This window comes from Eutrigla gurnardus (genome assembly GCF_963514095.1).
Source record: "Eutrigla gurnardus genome assembly, chromosome: 6".
Classification (NCBI taxonomy): Eukaryota; Metazoa; Chordata; class Actinopteri; order Perciformes; family Triglidae; genus Eutrigla; species Eutrigla gurnardus.
In genome coordinates, this window is record NC_139920.1 from 19,466,399 (window position 1) to 19,484,082 (window position 17,684).

The 17,684-nt window shown below is 46.6% G+C and overlaps 1 protein-coding gene across 1 annotated transcript; it reads right to left on the reverse strand.

The window, feature by feature from the left end:
* Nucleotides 1–220: 220 nt before the first annotated feature.
* On the reverse strand, nt 221–16,372 carry LOC311015087 (calcium/calmodulin-dependent protein kinase type IV-like). Its single transcript, XM_084012144.1, has 11 exons — nt 15,661–16,372; nt 13,987–14,065; nt 9,197–9,259; nt 8,048–8,130; nt 7,900–7,972; nt 5,680–5,770; nt 4,341–4,415; nt 3,506–3,581; nt 3,109–3,235; nt 2,264–2,416; nt 221–1,902 (listed from the first exon to the last, which is right to left on the reverse strand). The coding sequence occupies exons 1-11, from the start codon at nt 15,765–15,767 to the stop codon at nt 1,393–1,395; spliced, it is 1,437 nt and encodes a 478-aa protein (XP_083868270.1). The 5' UTR covers nt 15,768–16,372; the 3' UTR covers nt 221–1,392.
* Nucleotides 16,373–17,684: the final 1,312 nt, after the last annotated feature.

The window sequence follows — 17,684 nt, forward strand, 5'->3', positions numbered from 1 at the left end:
CATCATCATCATCATCATCATCACTATGATGAGGACTCTGATGAGGACTATGATGAGGACTATGATGAGGACTCTGATGAGGACTCTGATGAGGACTATGATGAGGACTATGATGAGGACTATGATGAGGACTATGATGAGGACTATGATGAGGACTATGATGAGGACTCTGATGAGGACTCTGATGAGGACTATGATGAGGACTATGATGAGGACTCTGATGAGGACTATGATGAGGACTCTGATGAGGGCTATGATAACGATGACGTTCACAGACGAGAGGCGAGTTGCGATATTCGACCCCGTCATCTTTCTCTACGTCCCATCAAACCCTGGTCCAGTCTGATCCAGAAGGAGACCGCCCCTCTTTTGTCAGACGGAGTCTCACACCTGCAATTTTAGTCAGAACACAGGGAACGAATGAGGTCGGAGCCTCCGACCGCGGGTCTGTGATGTCATCGTCCCTGTGATGTATGCAGACACAGATTAACGCCTCCAAGCAAACCCTTCATTGTGGTTTCTATGGTAACTCTCGAATTCGGTGATGAGTTTTGATGCATCTCCACTACGTGCTAATGCTAGGCACAGCTAGCTTGCCTGCTAACTCTCAATTAGCACATTTAGCTATTTAACATGTTGTGACTGTCAGTCTGAAAGTTGAGTTTAATTTACAGATTTTTAAAAATCACACTCCAGGTTGACAAGGAGCCCCGAAAGTGAATGTATTCACCCAAAGTCAAATGTAGCATGCTAGCAGAGAGAAGCTAGCTAGTTTAGAGAAGCTAGCTAGCTACCCTGAAGTTACAACAGCTTGCAGGAAGTGTCAACGTTTGTTCTGTTTGCTGTCTGGAGTTTGTTAGTAACATCAGATTATAACTTTAGAGAATTACTGTTAATTGTTCATAAATAAAATGGAAACTTTCTCACAAGACATCAGGCTAATTTAGCAGACACAAAAGATCAGGAAGTGATTATCTAATTCTGTCAGAAATAATCTACATGCAAAATATGCTGAAAAAAAGAAATGTTTTGCTTGTGGCGAGAAAAGGTGTTACATATGTTTTTAAATGTAAAACAAGTATTTGATGAACACAGCGTTTTGTGTTTTTTTTGGTGTAAGACAATCTAAATGACAACTTTAACGTAAAGGTGTTTTCTTAGTGAGCCAAGTTGTTGGAACAAATGTGTTTTGTTTTTCATACCCTGAATCATCTCAAACCTCCGATCTGAATCAGAACCCCTCAGTGAGTGTGTAGCCGTTAGCTTGTTAGCTGTTAGCATAGCCACAGCGCTACTAAGTTAAATGTCGGATACTTTCCTTTACTTTGGTCCCATTGAAGGATTTGAGATGTTTGTAACGATGAAACCTGCTCTGCTCTGGTCGTCAGGTGATCACTGGCAGTGGGCGGTCTTACTGTCAGACTCCGCCCCTGGCGTGAAACCGTTGCTGATGCTGGGACTCGGGGGCTTGGCCAGCATGGGTGTGGGCTCCACCCTGGATGCGGGCTCTACCGTGGAGTAGCTCTTCTGTAGCAGTCGTGGTTGGACCGGCATCGTCTTAGGGAGCACGGACGACTGCCGGAGCCCATCGGCACGCAGTGGCGGTCTGGCGGGGGCGGAGCCTGTGGGCGTGACATCAGAAGTGGGTGGTTTGGGGCTGCGTAGAGGGGAGGGGCTGAGCGCACTTTGGTCGGTGGGCTTTGATCCGTCCTCGTGCAGCGGCTGCTGATCCGGGGTCAGGGCTAGTTTGTCTGCAGGGGTGGGGGTTGTAGACTCAGGAGGCGGGTCCTGCTGCATGCTGCTCTGCCTGGAAGCCCCCGAGCCTGGAATCTCACAGCTGTCGGTGCGACGCCGCGAACTCTCGTGCATCCGACTGGTGGCGACGACGGCCTTCATGGCGGCCTGTTGACACATTTACAGTGACATCATCATCATAATCATCACCATCATCATCTTGATCCAGTGGATCCAACTGTGGTAAACCAGCCCACGTGAGTCTTGAACCCAGACAGGATGGGGCCTGGGTTCCTAGTGGATCTGGGACTTCAACATGTACAAAGCAGCAATAGTGGTGATCCCAGCCCTGAGTCTGGGTGGGAACTGGACCGGAGTGGGAACTGGGGGGCGGTACGGTGCATGAAAATAGACAAACAAACCGGACTTTGGGGGTGAAAGGTGAAGGGCCAGCCAAGCCGCCTGGTAGGGGGTGGGTCCTTTGGACTTGTGAACTGGCTCATGTCTCAGCCCCACGCCAGCGTCTCACCTTGAGTTTGCGGCGGGCGTTGAACTCCTGTAGCTTCCTCTGAGCTGTGTCCATGTGGGAGAAGCGGGCGGCCTTGCCGAGCACCCACGGGTGCTGCAGGGCCTCCCGCACACTGAGGCGCTTGTGAGGGTCCAGAACGATCAGCTTACTGACCTGCAGACAGAGAAACAGGGTCAGGACCGACTTCAAACCGCCAGTCCAGGGTCCGGGTCCGAGTCTTGCAGGTTTCAAAACGGTTCAGCTGTTAAGCCGTCGATCATCGCTAACAGGAAGTCAAATACAACGTCAGGCATGAAAGGGGAACTGGAGCTTGTTGTGGTCCCAGTGAACTGGTTGAGACCTGCAACGTGGACTTGAAGCCACTGCACTGAGACCACCTCCTGATGAAGGTCCGACTTTGTTTGGAGAGTTCACATGTGTTGAAAAAATGCAGAGTCTCAAGCAATCTGACCCGGGTGCCGGTCTGGTGACAAAAACAAGTCCAAGTCATTCAACAATACCCAGGCACACTTTCAAGTTATCTAAGTCCATTCAAGGCTAATCTCGAGTCATTTCAGATAAAAAAAACCTGACCTGTCAGGTCCTTCTGGTCCAGCAAACTGGGAATTTGAGCTCCACTTAATTCTTAACTCCTTCAGACCAGATCCAAGTTCAGTATTGTGTCAATTGCGAATGGATGACTTGTCCATGATTCAAGTCCAAGTCATTTAATATTACTCTAAAACCAGTCAATTATCAAGTCCAAGTCATTTGAGACTAGTCTAAAACCAGTCAAGTCTCAGGTCCAACTTCAGTATCTAAGTCTGAGTCCCTGGTCCTGATTGATAAGAGACTAGCAGTCTCACCAGGTCCTTGGCGTTGAGGGAGACGTCGTCCCACCACGGAGACACAAATTCATAGTCGCAGTTGAGGATCCGACTGTACATGTACTGGTCCCCCCGCGGGTCAAAGAAGGGCTCGAACCCACAGAGTCTGGGGAACAAGGATGCAGTTAGGCCCCAGAACCAGACCAGGACAGAATCAACATGATCTACATGAGTCCTACAGCAGCAGGTCTAAGCCTGTAGACCAGCGTGATGGTGAAGACAGTTCACATGAAACCAGTAGAGTCCCAGTAAAGGTCTGAGGACTCCAGAGAAACAGGAAGCTGAGTTTCATCGTCACGTCATCGCTTATATGAGACAGACGGAGTGTGTGTGTATGTGTGTGTGTTTGTGTGTGTGTAGGTGTGAACGGACTCACAGGATGTAGAGGATGACGCCCACCGACCACATGTCCACCTCGGGGCCATACGCATTTCCTCGCAGGATCTCAGGAGCTGCAGCAGAGAAGCCTGTTAGGCTCCAGATGGCTGATGGGAGTTCTGACTGGGAGTCATGTGATGTCCCACAGAGGGGTGGAGGCAGTGAACACACCACTACCACTACAACTACACCGTTTAGTTGTATCACTACATGATTTAGTACTACTACACCATTTTCTTGTACCACTACATGATTTAGAACTACTACTACACCTTTTTTGTGGTACCACTACATGATTTAGTACGACTACTACTGCACCATTTTCTGGTACCACTACACGATTTAGTACTACTACTACACCGTTTTCTGGTACCACTACATTATTTAGTACTACTACTACACCATTTACTGGCACCACTACAATATTGAGTACTTCAACTACACCATTTAGTGGTAGCACTCCATGATTTACTACTACTACATAATTTAGTGCTAGAACTACATGATTTTGTACTACTACTACACCATTTAGTGGCAGCACTACATGATTTAGTACTACTACTACTACTATTACTACTACAACACCACTTACATACAAGGAAATTACAAAGGAAATACAAAGGAATTTAACTTAGAGGCAGCACTACATGATTTAGTGCTACTACTACTACATCATTAAGTGGTAACACTACTTGATTTAGTACTGCTACTACTACTACTAATACTACACTGCATGATTTAGTACTATATTTCCTATTGTTATTGGCCTGCTGCTCCCCCTGGCCCACCCAGTCCTGGTAGTGGATCTGGTCCTGGTGTGGTGGAGGACTCACCACAGTAACCCGGAGTGCCACAGACGGTCTTCATGGTCACCTGGTCATCGATGATCTTGGACAGACCGAAGTCAGCTGGAACACAAGAGACTCTTCTTAGAAAGGATTCTAACAGATGAGTCATCGATGACATCATAAAAGGTGCTTCTGCTGTTTCCTGTTTCTATTTAAGGTGATATGAGGAGAACGCGTCTCGGTCTTGTTCACTGAGGGAGAGGAGGCTCAATGTGATGTTCATCCATCTGAAGGCTGGAGGACCAGCAGCCATCTGGAGGACCAGCAGCCATCTGGAGGCTCCTCCAGACCGCCAAGAACTAGACCAGATAACCTGGCAGCAACCAGCTTGCTGTCTGTTCTGTCATTCTCTTCTCTACACCATGATGCATTCAGTATTATCCTCATGACAAAATCAGTTTTGGACTAAATAAAAAGGTGGTTAAAGACAGACTTCACCTCGACTCTGCATAGCATGACCCACTAACAACACCCCCCCCAAAAATCGGCAATGATATGTTGTGGTTTCTTTGTTTCTTTCTTTTGACAAATGTACTTATTGTAAGTCACTTTGGCAAAAGCGTCTGCTAAATGTAAATGTAAAGAAGCCTGTTTGTTACCTGCAGACAAATCACAGTAGTGGAAAGTAACTAAGTACAATACTTATGTACATTTACTCAAGTAATGTACTAAAGTACAATGTTGATATTTCCATTCGACAGCAACAAACTACTAACTACTACAACTACTGTAACTAACTACTACAACAACTGTTACTAACAACTACAACTACTGTTACTATCTACTACAAACTGCTACAACTGCTGTTACTAACTACGACAACTATTGTTACTAACTACTACAACTACTGTTACTATCTACTACAAACTGCTACAACTACTGTTACTAACTATGACAACAGTTACTAACTACTACAACTACTGTTACTATCTACTACATATTGCATCAACTACTGTTACTAACTACTACAACTACTGTTACTATCTACTACAAACTACTGCAACAACTGTCACTAACTACTACAAACTACTACAACTACTGTTGCTACCTACAACTACTGTAATTAACTACTACAACTACTGTTAATATCTAATACAACTACTGTTACTAACTACTACAACTACTGTTACTAACAACTACAACTACTGTTACCAACGACAACTATTCACAGCAACATGAGTAAAGTGTGGTTGACTGAGTCGTCAGCAGGTCTAGACCTCAGCAGGTCTAGACCTCAACAGGTCTAGCCTGCAGCAGGTCTAGCCTGCAGCAAGTCTAGCCTACAGCAGGTCTAAACCTCCTCGGAGAGTGAGGGGTGTGTTACCGATCTTGAGGGGGGCGTCCAGCGACAGGTCTGCGTACAGGAGGTTCTCTGGTTTCAGGTCCCTGTGAACGACCCCGTTCTCATGGAGGTACTGAAACACAAACACACTCACTTTAAGTCCTGTGAGCAGAGTCTGAGAAAAGGTCACGTTTTAATAAAATACTACAGATATTAATAATAACAAATACTACAGACATTAATACTACCAAATACTAGAGACATAAATACTACCAAATACTACAGATATTAATACTACCAAATACTACAGACATAAATACTACCAAATACTAGAGACATAAATACTATCAAATACTAGAGATATAAATACTACCAAATACTACACATATTAATACTACCAAATACTAGAGACATAAATACTACCAGATACTACAGATATTAATACTACCAAATACTAGAGACATAAATACTACCAGATACTACAGATATTAATACTACCAAATACTACGTATATAAATATTCCCAAACTACTACTAAATACTGCTGGAAAAACTGCAGGAAAAGAGATGTTTCTACCCTGTAGATTAACACACACACACACACACACACACACAAATATATATATACACACACACACACACACATTCACAAACATACACAGACGTATGTTTCTCTGCGTTGTAGATGTAGGTCAGCCGTGTGTGTGTGTGTGTGTGTGTTAATCCTCTCTGGTTTTAATCTGTTCAGCAGCAGGATGGAAGCTGTTGTTACATAAGAGACCTGCAGCTGCTGTTAGCAACAATGCTGTTGCAGGCAACACCTGCAACCAGCTACAGCAACTACAGCAACTAACTACAGCAACTACAGCAACCATCTACAGCAAACACTGCAACTAACTATAGCAACACATGCAACCAGCTACAGCAACTACTGCAACTAACTACAGCAACACTTGCAACCAGCTACAGCAACTACTGCAACTAACTACAGCAACACCTGCAACCAGCTACAGCAACTACTGCAACTAACTGCAGCAACACCTGCTACCAGATACAACAACTACAGCAACTTATTACAGTAACACCTGCTACCAGCTACAGCAACTACAGCGACTAACTATATCAACACCTGCAACCAGCTACAGCAATACCTGCAACCAGCTACAGCAAATAACGGAAGGAACTAATTACTTCAAAACCTACAACCAGCAACAGCAACTAGTTGCAGAAGTTAGTTGCTGCAGTCACTGTAGTTAGTTGCAGTAGTTACTGTAGTTAGTTGCTGTATTTACTGTAGTTAGTTGCTGTATTTGCAGCAGTAATTTGCTGTAGTTAGTTTTAATAGTAGTTGCTGTAGTTAGTTGTAGTAGTAAGTGTAGTTAGTTGCAGTAGTTACAGTTGCAGTAGTTAGTTGCAGTAGTTACTGTAGTTAGTTCCTGTAGTTGCAGTAGTAAGTTGCTGTTGTTAGTTGTAGTAGTAGTTGCTGTAATTAGTTGCAGTAGTTACTGTAGTTATTTGATGTAGTTAGTTGTAGTAGTAGTTGTAATTGTTACTGTAGTTAGTTGCAGTAGTTAGTTGCAGTAGTTAGTTGAAGTTAGTTGCTGTAGTTTGTTGTAGTAGTTAGTTGCAGTAGTTAGTTTTAAATAATAAAATGCTATAATTGAATAGAAAATCTATTGATCTGAGATTAATGAACAGATCCTTTATTCTAATCAGAATCCATTCATTTGTTCACTTTAAATGAAACGTTGAATCTCAGTTGAATGTTTTCAGCAACATGTTGGTGGGAGTTTGGATTCCTGTCAGACCACCAGAGATACCCAGAGACCACCAGAGATCCCAAGAGATCAACAGGAATCACCAGAGATCCCCAGAGACCACCAGAGATCACCACAGAGCACTTAAACACAAAGATCCATTTGGCTGAAGTAGACTGTCAGTATCCAGAGAGACATCTACTGTTCTCTGATCAGCACAAGGACAGGAAGCAGGAAACCGTTGTGGTTAGAAGCTAACGAGAAGCTAACGAGAAAATAACGAGAAGCTAACGAGAAGCTAACGAGAAGCTAACGAGACTATAACTGAATCTAGAAGCTAACGATAATAAGAAGCAGCTGACTGGAGTTTAAATCTGTCTGGAGAAAGATTTCAGAGAAGCTGGTCTGGGATCAGTGGTTGAGTGTTTGAGCTGCAGGAGAACCAGACGCTCACAGCGCTGGATGTTCCTGACAGTGAGAGGAGACAGTGAATGCAGCGCTCTTACCGCCACGGCCTCCAGGATCTGCTTGATGACGTGAGCAGCGTCTCTCTCGCTGTAGTACCCTCTCTCCACGATCCTGCACCGGGAACATCACTGTTACTACGGGAAGTACCAGTCTAATGTACCTGTACTTAAACATGACGATGTTCACCTGTCAAACAGTTCTCCACCCGTCACCAGCTCCAGGACCAGAGCAATGTCAGAGTCTGTCTCGAAGATCTCCTTCAGCTGGATCTGGGACCACAGCAACAAGGGACAACAATCAGGGACCAGGTCTGAGGGGGAACCAGGTTTGAGGGGGAACCAGGTCTGAGGGGGAACCAGGTCTGTCGCCAAATCCTCTCAGCAGCCTCGTGGATCCTAAATGTGGTCCCCCAGAGGTCTACCATAGTAGCTCACATTAGTCCAGAGACCAGACCAGACTTACTGTGGTGCCCCAGAGGTCTACGATAGTAGCTTACATTAGTCCAGAGACCAGACCAGATTATGTGGAGAAACCAGAAACTGCCTGTGGTCTAAACAACAAGGTCTCTGTCGTATTCATGTCTAGATGACCTTATTTGGAGTGTTGATGGAGCAGCTACAATGTTAGCATTGCCTAGCGCCAATCAACCAGACTCCATTCAGAAAACAATCATTTTAAAAGTAGTTAGCTTGTGGTCTTGCAGACGGACCTAACAAAGCATGACTTCACACTTTTTACTGATCACTATGATGATCATTATGGAGTTATTTCAGCATCCTTTTCATCTGGTTATTGATATTAAATCACAGATAAATACTTTATTCTGGGTTCCTGGTAAACACAGCTGACTGTCGAGAAGGAGAGGACGTTGTCATGGTGACGATGCTTAAAAATCTATCCATCGTCTACCACTTATCCTGAATTCAGGGTCGCGGGGGGCTGGAGCCGATCCCAGCTGTCATTGGGCGGAGGCAGGGTACACCTTGGACAGGTCGCCAGTCCATCGCAGGGCCGACATGTAGAGACAGACAACCCTTCACGTGCACATTTACACCTTATGTGCAAATGTGCAGGGCAATTTAGAGTCATCAATGTACCTATCCCCATCCTGCATGTCTTTGGACACCGGAGAGAACCCACACTCACATGGGGAGAACATGCAAACTCCACACAGAAGGAGGCCGAACCAGGGACCCTCTCGCTGTTCGGCGACAGTGCTACCCACTACACAACCGTGCAGCCTGCTAAATAATGTATCAAATAAAAAATAATCACAGTATATGAATGATCGGTTCTGAAGGATTCAGTTGGAGAAGCAGTGAGAAACATACTTACGATGTTCGGGTGGGAAAGACGTAGCAGGACGCCGATTTCTGTGCGAACGATTTTCTTGTCGATCTGCAACCAAAGAAACAGGAAGTGATGCATGAAAACAGGAGGTGAACAAAAAAGGGTTCACAGTTAGCACTGAGGTCCAGGACATTGTTAGCCTAGCTTAGCACAAACACTGGAATTAGGGGGAAACTGTTAACTCCATTTACTTGTTACTTTTCTTTTTCAGTTTCTTTCTGTTTATTTTTTTGAAGACGTCTTGTTAGCTAAACACACTAGTCCTCTAGCTAAACACGCTAGTCCTCTAGCTAAACATGCTAGTCCTCGAGCTAATCACGCTAGTCATCTAGCTAAACATGCTAGTCCTCTAATTAACCTCTAGCTTAACACCCTGTCCTCCCTGTTTGAGACAAAGCCAGCAACCCAATTAGCTTCTAGTTCCAGTTAGCTTAGAGTAAGCCTCTTTGGCCTGTTAGCTTAGAGTTAGCATCTTTGGACTGTTAGCTTAGAGTTAGCCTCTTTGGCCTGTTAGCTCAGAGTTAGCATCACTTCCTGGAGCTGTGTTTCTGAGAGTTTGAGTCGTTACGACAACAAGTCCGGGGTTGGGGCTCGCATGCAAGACCCTGGTGGCACAGCCCAAAGGAGCCCGCAGGTTCAGAAGGGGCAGGTGCGGTGTGTTTTGGGTTGCTGTCCTGGGCGGATGCCCCGGCGACCCAATCCCCGGACGGTGACACTAGCCATGGGGACATGGAATGTCACCTCGCTGGGGGGAAAAGAGCCTGAGCTATTGCGGGAGGTTGAGTACTACCGGCTAGAGATCGGCTAGAGACCAGCTCTGGAACCCAACTCCTCCTCAATGATCGACTTCGTGGTCGTGTCATCTGACCTCCGGCCGTATGTCTTGGACACTCGGGTGAAGAGAGGGGCTGAGCTGTCAACTGATCACCACCTGGTGGTGAGTTGGATCCGCTGGCAGGGGAGGAAGCTGGACAGACTTGGCAGACCCAAACGTGTTGTGAGGGTCTGCTGGGAACGTCTGGTGGAACCCTCTGTCGGGGAGGTCTTCAACTCCCACCTCTGGGAGAGCTTTGACCAGATCCCGAGGGAGGCTGGGGACATTGAGTCCGAATAGACCTTGTTCTCCTCTTCCATTGTAGATGCGGCTGTAGGCGTTAAGGTCTCCGCTGCCTGTCGTGGCGGCAATTCCCGAACCCGGTGGTGGACACAGAAAGTAAGGGATGCTGTCAAGCTGAAGAAGGAGTCCTAGCGAACCTGGTTGGCCCGGGGGACTCCTGAGGCAGCCGACGGGTACCGGCAAGCCAAGCATGCTGTAGCGTGGGCGGTAGGGTTGGGTATCGTTTGAATTTGAATAATTCCAATTCCGATTCCGATTCCGATTTGTCCGGTTCCAAACGATTCTCAATTCCGATTCTTTTAATTTCTCACAGGGCTGTTCAACTACAATATCAAATCTATGAACTTGAATATAAATATTATAAATTATGAATACATTTTCACAGGGGTACACTTTCCTCAAGAGAGCTTTATTTTTGAAAACCTCATGAAAAAACATTTACAAATGTGTATGATGCTGCAGGTACTTTAACATGTTACTGTGCTCCCACTGATGGGCTAACCTGGTGCAGAACAGCAAATAAACCATGAGAAAGAACTTGTAAAACCTTCCTTTTGTTGCACCAACATCTTCCCCTTTGCCGCTATGGTGAACGGAGTAGGCTCAGCACATCGCAGAGTCGTGGAGTCACCAGCCTGGCTAACGTTAGCGATCTCAGGTCGTAAATTGTCTATGAAAAAATACATGGGCTAATTTGTTAGCTGCCTCAATGTTGGCACAAGACATATTATTTATTGTTTAACTCTCCGGATTCGGACTGCAGTGCAGTCACTGCGGTGCCACGCTGGGGGTCAGAGCCGGACCCGGACCGAAAGCCAGAGGGACAGGCAGCGGAGGACGGTCGGCGCAGCGCGTCAAAGACGGGGCACACATTTATTTCTACTCTGTGAACTCGGAGGAGGTGCTTTTTCATGTTCGTCGTGCATCCTCCTATGCACGAAATAATCTTGTCGCAAGTGTTGCATTTTGCCGAGATTTCTTTGTTTTTAGAAAAGTGAAGCCACACTTTGGAGCGCCGACACACGCTATCCATGCTCGACTCGCTCAGTTACGCAAACACTTCCGGTGGACACTTCTTCATGTGTGTGTTCAGCGGCCTCTTCTTCTCCGGTCGGCGGACTGGGTATTGAAACTAGGAATTGAAATTTAAACTTTTTAATGATTACGGGAGAATTGGAAAGCTAGTCTGGGAAAAGTTCGGGGAGGCCATGGAGGAGGACTACCGGTCAGCCTCGAGGAAATTCTGGCAAACCATCTGCCTCAGGAAAGGGAAGCAGCCCTCCACCAACACTGTTTACGGTGGAGGTGGGGAACTGTTGACCTCAACTGGGGATATCGTCGGGCGGTGGAAGGAATACTTCGAGGATCTCCTCAATCTCACTGACACGCCTTCCATAGAGGAAGCAGAGGCTGGGGACTCAGAGGTTGATCTATCCATCACCCGGGCCGAAGTCACTGAGGTAGTTAAGAAGATGAGATCGGCCCTGAGTACCTCAAGTCTCTGGATGTTGTGGGGCTGTCTTGGCTGACATGTCTCTGGACTGGCAGACCGGGGTGGTGGTCCCTCTATTCAAAAAGGGGGGCCGGAGGGTGTGTTCCAACTATCGGGGGATCACACTCCTCAGCCTCCCTGGTAAAATCTATTCCAGGGTACTGGAGAGGAGAATTCGGCTGATAGTCGAACCTCGGATTCAGTAAGTCAGACCTGTTCCCGGTGCATGTTGGACTCCGGCAGGGCTGCCCTTTGTCACCGGTTCTGTTCATTAGTTTTATGGACAGAATTTCTAGGCGCAGCCATGTGCCGGAGGGGATCTGGTTCGGGCGCCACTGGATTTCATCCCTGCTTTCATCCCTGACGATGTGGTCTTGCTGGCTCCTTCGAGCCAGGACCTCCAGCATGTCCTGGGGCGGTTTACAGCCGAGTGCGAAGCAGCTGGGATGAGGATCAGCACCTCCAAGTCTGAGGCCATGGTTCTCGACCAGAAAAAAGGTGGCTTTCTCCCTCCGGGTTGGGGGAGAGTTCCTGCCTCAAGTGGAGGAGTTCAAGTATCTTGGGGTCTTGTTCACGAGTGAGGGAAGGATGGAGCATGAGATCGACAGGTGGATCGGTGCGGCGGCAGCAGTAATGCAGTCATTGTATTGGTCTTTCGTGGTGAAGAGAGAGCTGAGCCGAAAGGTGAAGCTCTCAATTTACCGGTCAATCTACGTTCCTACCCTTACCTATGGTCAAGAACTCTGGGTCGTGACCGAAAGAATAAGATCCCGGATACAAGTGGCCGAAATGAGCTTCCTTCAGAGGGTGGCGGGGCTCTCCCTTGGAGATAGCGTGAGGGGCTCCGTCACTCGGGAGGAGCTCGGAGTAGAGCCGCTGCTCCTCCACATCGAGAGCATCTGTATTGGATGCCTGCCTCGGGAGGTGTTCCAGGCATGCCCCACCGGGAGGAGAACCCGAGGAAGACCCAGGACACACTGGAGTGACTACGTCACCCGACTGGCCTGGGAACACCTTGAGATCCTCCCGGAGGAGGTGGAGGAAGTGTCTGGGGAGAGGGAAGTCTGGTGGCCCTTTTCCACCGAGGCATTTTGAGGGCCGGTTCGGAGCCGGTGCCCAATCGCAAACCAGTTCTTCCTGTTTCCACAGACAAAGAGCCGGCTCTCGGCCAGGAAAACTGGTTCCCGACATGCCCCAACTCCTTGCTGGGCTGGAACCGGCCCCGGAAGAAGGTCTTGCTTACGTTAGGGGCTGGGGGCGGGGTTAACGCTCGAGGCAACGGGGGAAAATACGCCGCTGCGGAGTTTTAATAACGTTACTGTTCCCGGTAAGTTTCACTTTTAAATTGTTTCACCTCGTTGCAAACCAACGGCACATTTCTGTTTAGTTTACCAAGCTAGTGATTACGTGTGTAACAGCAGCAACTAGTGGGTATGCTTCCTCGGGTAATGTAAGCTGACCGGCTAGCTAGCCCGCTAGCGTGATATTGCTAACAACAACGTTAGCATGGCACTTTCTGACTGCCGTTGGCTCACTAAACGTTACCAACTACCAACATAACATAACATCTGTGTTCGCAGCGACGTGGACACGTTTGTGATTAAACCACTGTTCTCTGGTTTGTGTTTGTAGAGCTGTCGGACATCGGCGATATTGAACGGAGGTCCAACCTGCAGATGACTAAACATCAAACACTTTGATCTATTGATCACACACTGTTCTACACTTTAAAAAAAACGTTGTGATTTTAGTATTTTATTGTTATTGTATTATTTGCCAAAATAAACACTTTTTCTGAAGAGACATGTCTGCTATGCTTGAAATTAGCGCTGCGGGGAAACCTCAGACGTATACAGTGATGTAATGACGTGGCTCTCTGGGCTCTCTAGCCGGTGGAAACGCAAACAGGTTCTGAGAAGGTTCGCAAGTTGAACCAACTGTGAACCAGCATGGGCACCGGCCCGGTACTTGAACTAGGTTCGCATTGGTGGGAAAAGGGGTATGGGTGTCCCTGCTCAGACAGCTGCCCCCGCGAGCCGGCCCTGGATGAAGTGGAAAAGAATGGATGGATGGATGACAACAAGTTTTCATGAGCAGATCAATGTGCTCCCAGATGACCATGATGATCATGGTGACCTCTGACCTGCGTTGTGCCTGAACACTGACCGTTTTCTTGAGGACTTTGAGGGCGTAGGGTTTCTGGGTCTGTTTCTCCTCGCAGCGGTACACGATGGACGTTGCTCCTCTGAAACAACAAACCAGAGTTCAGTGTTCGGAATACCAACAATCAGAACAAATGCGCAACGTAGCTGCTGGGCCCCATTAGCTTAGTTTGCTGCTGGGCCCCATTAGCTTATTTAGCTTCTTGGTCCTGTTAGCTTAGTTAGCTTCTGGGTCCCGTTGGCTTAGAGTTATACATTAATAGCAGCATCTTCTTTGACTCTATTATGTATTTTACATAAATGCAGGACATGTACTTGTAGTGGAGTATCTTTACAGTAGACTATTAGTACTTTTACTGCAGTGAAAATACTAATACTGTACAAATACTTAAAACTACTAAAACTACTTCATTTATCAGAAAGACAAATGTCTCAATTCATCCTGACTGGAAACAGTTGTTGTCTGTGTGGACAGAAATAAATGGTTAAAATGTGTGTGTGTGGTGTGTGTGTGTGTGTGTGTGTGTGTGTGTGTGGGGGGGGGTCTGTTATTCTGCTCAGACAGATGGAGGAAACAGATCCATTTGAAAAGCAACCACACACACACACATAGAGTCGTGACGGGTCTCTATGGCAACAGGGCACCTGGTAACGGAGCTCACACATTTCTGAATTCATTGCTGACATCTTCTCATCGTTTCCACAGAGCTGTTAGTGTTGTTGATTACTGGAACAACAACAAACAACACCAACAATTGACCGTCACGATTGGACAGTCGTGATGATGTCACACTGGCCAGTTTATTAGGTAATAATAATAATTTGGAGTTAATGTAACTATCTGAGGTTGTTAAACCAAGCCCCGCCCCTTCCTGTGACAGGTCTCTCTGTGTGTTTGGTACCAAGATCCATCCATCCATCCATTTTCTACCGCTTATCCTGTATTTAGGGTCACGGGGGGCTGGAGCCAATCCCAGCTGTCATTGGGGCGAAGGCAGGTTACACCCTGGCAGGACGCCAGTCTATCGCAGGACTTGGTACCAAGATGTAAAGTTAAATTAGTGACGAAACAGAGCTACATTAGCTATCTGGCTAGCGAGACGAGCTAACAGCTATGTTGGTGACGTACCTGGCAAAGTTAGCTATCTGGTTAATTAGACGGGCTATCGGCTATGCTGGTGACGTACCTAGCTAACTTAGCTTACTGGCTAGCGAGACGAGCTAACGGCTGTGTTGGTGACATACCTAGCTAAGTTAGCTCGGTAGCTAACGAGTCGAGCTAATGGCCATGTTGGTAACGTACCTAGCTAAGTTAGCTCGGTAGCTAGCAAGATGAGCTAACGGCTGTGTTGGTGATGTACGCTAAGCCAACTACAGGAGTTAGCGTAGCGGCTCTCTGCTAACAGGCTTCTCGCCCCTGTGTTGCTGGTTGTTCCATAGCGCCCCATAGTGTAGACTGTGACACACTGATTATTGTTGATGTTTATGAAAGACTGGACTGAGGGTTTTGGTCTCTTCAAGTTCCAGACCTCTGGTTTTAGATATCCCCCAATCACAAAACCACCACTACAGACCCTCTATCATGTTTGTTTACTATAAGTATTCCAGGACCTGAGGAGGATCCCAATGAGGGATCCATGTGAGCCCAAAATCCCCCCCCAAGTAATGTGGTCCAGACCTGCCCAGCTCTGAGCTCAGGGTGTAGAACTCCTCCACGACCCCGTCCCGTCTGGACCCGTCCACCCAGAAATCCACTGGAGCAGAACCGGGTCGGGATGTCGGCATGGCGAAAGCAGAACTCCACAAAACCAGGACCAAGAGGACCAGCAGTCCAGAGTCCACGACCACACCAGGACCGGGGCCAGTTCAGACCGGGTCAGATGTGACCCGATCACAGTAATCCAGATCAGATCTCAGATTTAAATCCAGCTCGGTAAAACCCAGATTAGAGGAGCAGAGGGGGGATGATTCATGATCCCGATGGGCTCTAATCCAGACCAGCTCCCTCAAACTCCCAATCAGGACCGTTTACCAGAGACCGGGTCGGACCTGAAGACCTGAAGAAGAAATGAAGGACTCTTCAGTCCAGCCTGAAGTCAGAACCGGGACCCAGACGCACCAGGTCCAGGTGTGTCGCAGCTTCCATAGGGCCTCACACCGTTTCAGATGTCGGATCAGGTCCGTCCATCACCCCCCTCCCGGGTTCCCGTCGTATTTCCGTGTTTTTACCGGCAGCGACGGTCCGTCCGGAGGCTGCAGCGTCCCGGTGGAGGTCCAGGCCGGATAGCTGCAACCACAGCACCGGGGACCGGGACGTTCTCACCGTAGAAAACGCAGCAAGACCCGGCTGGTTCCGCGCGCGGCGTTCGGAGGATTGATTCCCGGGCAGGGCAGCTCCAGATGTCCGCTGGATCCGCAGACAGAGATGCTGGTGTAATCTCTCAGCCCCGCCCCCCGCCACAGCGCCGACAAATCACAGCCCCGCAGCTCAGAAAAGCGGCACGCCATTGGCCGGCCGGGCCGTCGGTTCCGCGCAGCTTCAGCCTCGATACAGAAATAACCTAAATACATAAATGTACATTAGCGGGACATCTGGAGGCTCTAGGATCCGGGACCCGCGACTCTAGGGACGGGTCCGGTACACAGGCGGACAGGAAGTCTGTTCGAGCGCCTCTCATTCAGTCAGGAGATATTATTAATAATATTAATGTTATTATTGTGTCATTACCTTTATTACCTAAACTTTATTTAAATTAACATACATTAGCATAAAGACAATTAGACTCTTCTAATTTGACACAAAAGATTACGTTGATTTTCATGCCAAGTTCTTTCTTCAATTACATACAATGTAAAATCGTGGGGGGGGGGGAATCGTGGCGAGCGATCACCGAGCAGTTTTTTTTAAATTATCCCGGTAATTTGTCTGCGTGAGAAACACGAGATGTGGCGTGTGCTGCTTTGTCCTCGGACAATGTAAACAGACTGGTCTGTCTCAGCTGAATGTAAGGGAGGACTTAGCTGAATTGTTGTTCTATGGAGTGAAAAGGATTTATCATTCTGACCTCACGGCAGAATATTTCCTTGTTCTTTTTTCCACATTTGCATGTTCTATTGTGGACCTTTTTGAAATGTTCTGTTAGTGCATATAAGAAATATGCCTTTTTCAAGCTGACAGTTAATTTTGATGGCCTTGATGGTTTCTTTGGAAATCTGTAGTTCACATGAGAGAATCTGTGCTTAAAGTAAAAAAAACTGCTATTTAACAATAGTATTTGAATTTAAATACTTCCTTTGTGTTGATTCTACATAAATTCCATTATTTTACATTTAAATATCCATTATAACATACTTTATTCTTAAGAAGAAAGAAAGTGATTAATTACGGCAAATTGTGCGATTAATTCGTTATTTTTTTTAATCGATTGACAGCATTAATATATATGTATATATATATATATATATATATATATATATATATCACCTAAATATTAAATGAATACATAATGTGTGTATATATGTATGTGTATATATATATATCACCTAAATATTAAATGAATACATAATGTGTGTGTATATATGTATGTGTATTCATATATTATGTATTCATTTAATATTTAGGTGAGAGAGTGATTACCTGAGTGACGTGCTGTGAGATTATTTTATTAAAGAAATATAAATATTGAAAAGCATTTTTTGAGA

Coding starts and splice junctions, on each gene's coding strand:
- LOC311015087 (XM_084012144.1), bottom strand. CDS start 15,767: ATGCCGACATCCCGACCCGGTTCTGCTCCAGTGGATTTCTGGGTGGAC. Junction 3,236..3,505: donor GGCGTCATCCTCTACATCCT/GTGAGTCCGTTC, acceptor CTTGTTCCCCAG/ACTCTGTGGGTTCGAGCCCT. Junction 2,417..3,108: donor CCCTCAACGCCAAGGACCTG/GTGAGACTGCTA, acceptor CTCTGTCTGCAG/GTCAGTAAGCTGATCGTTCT.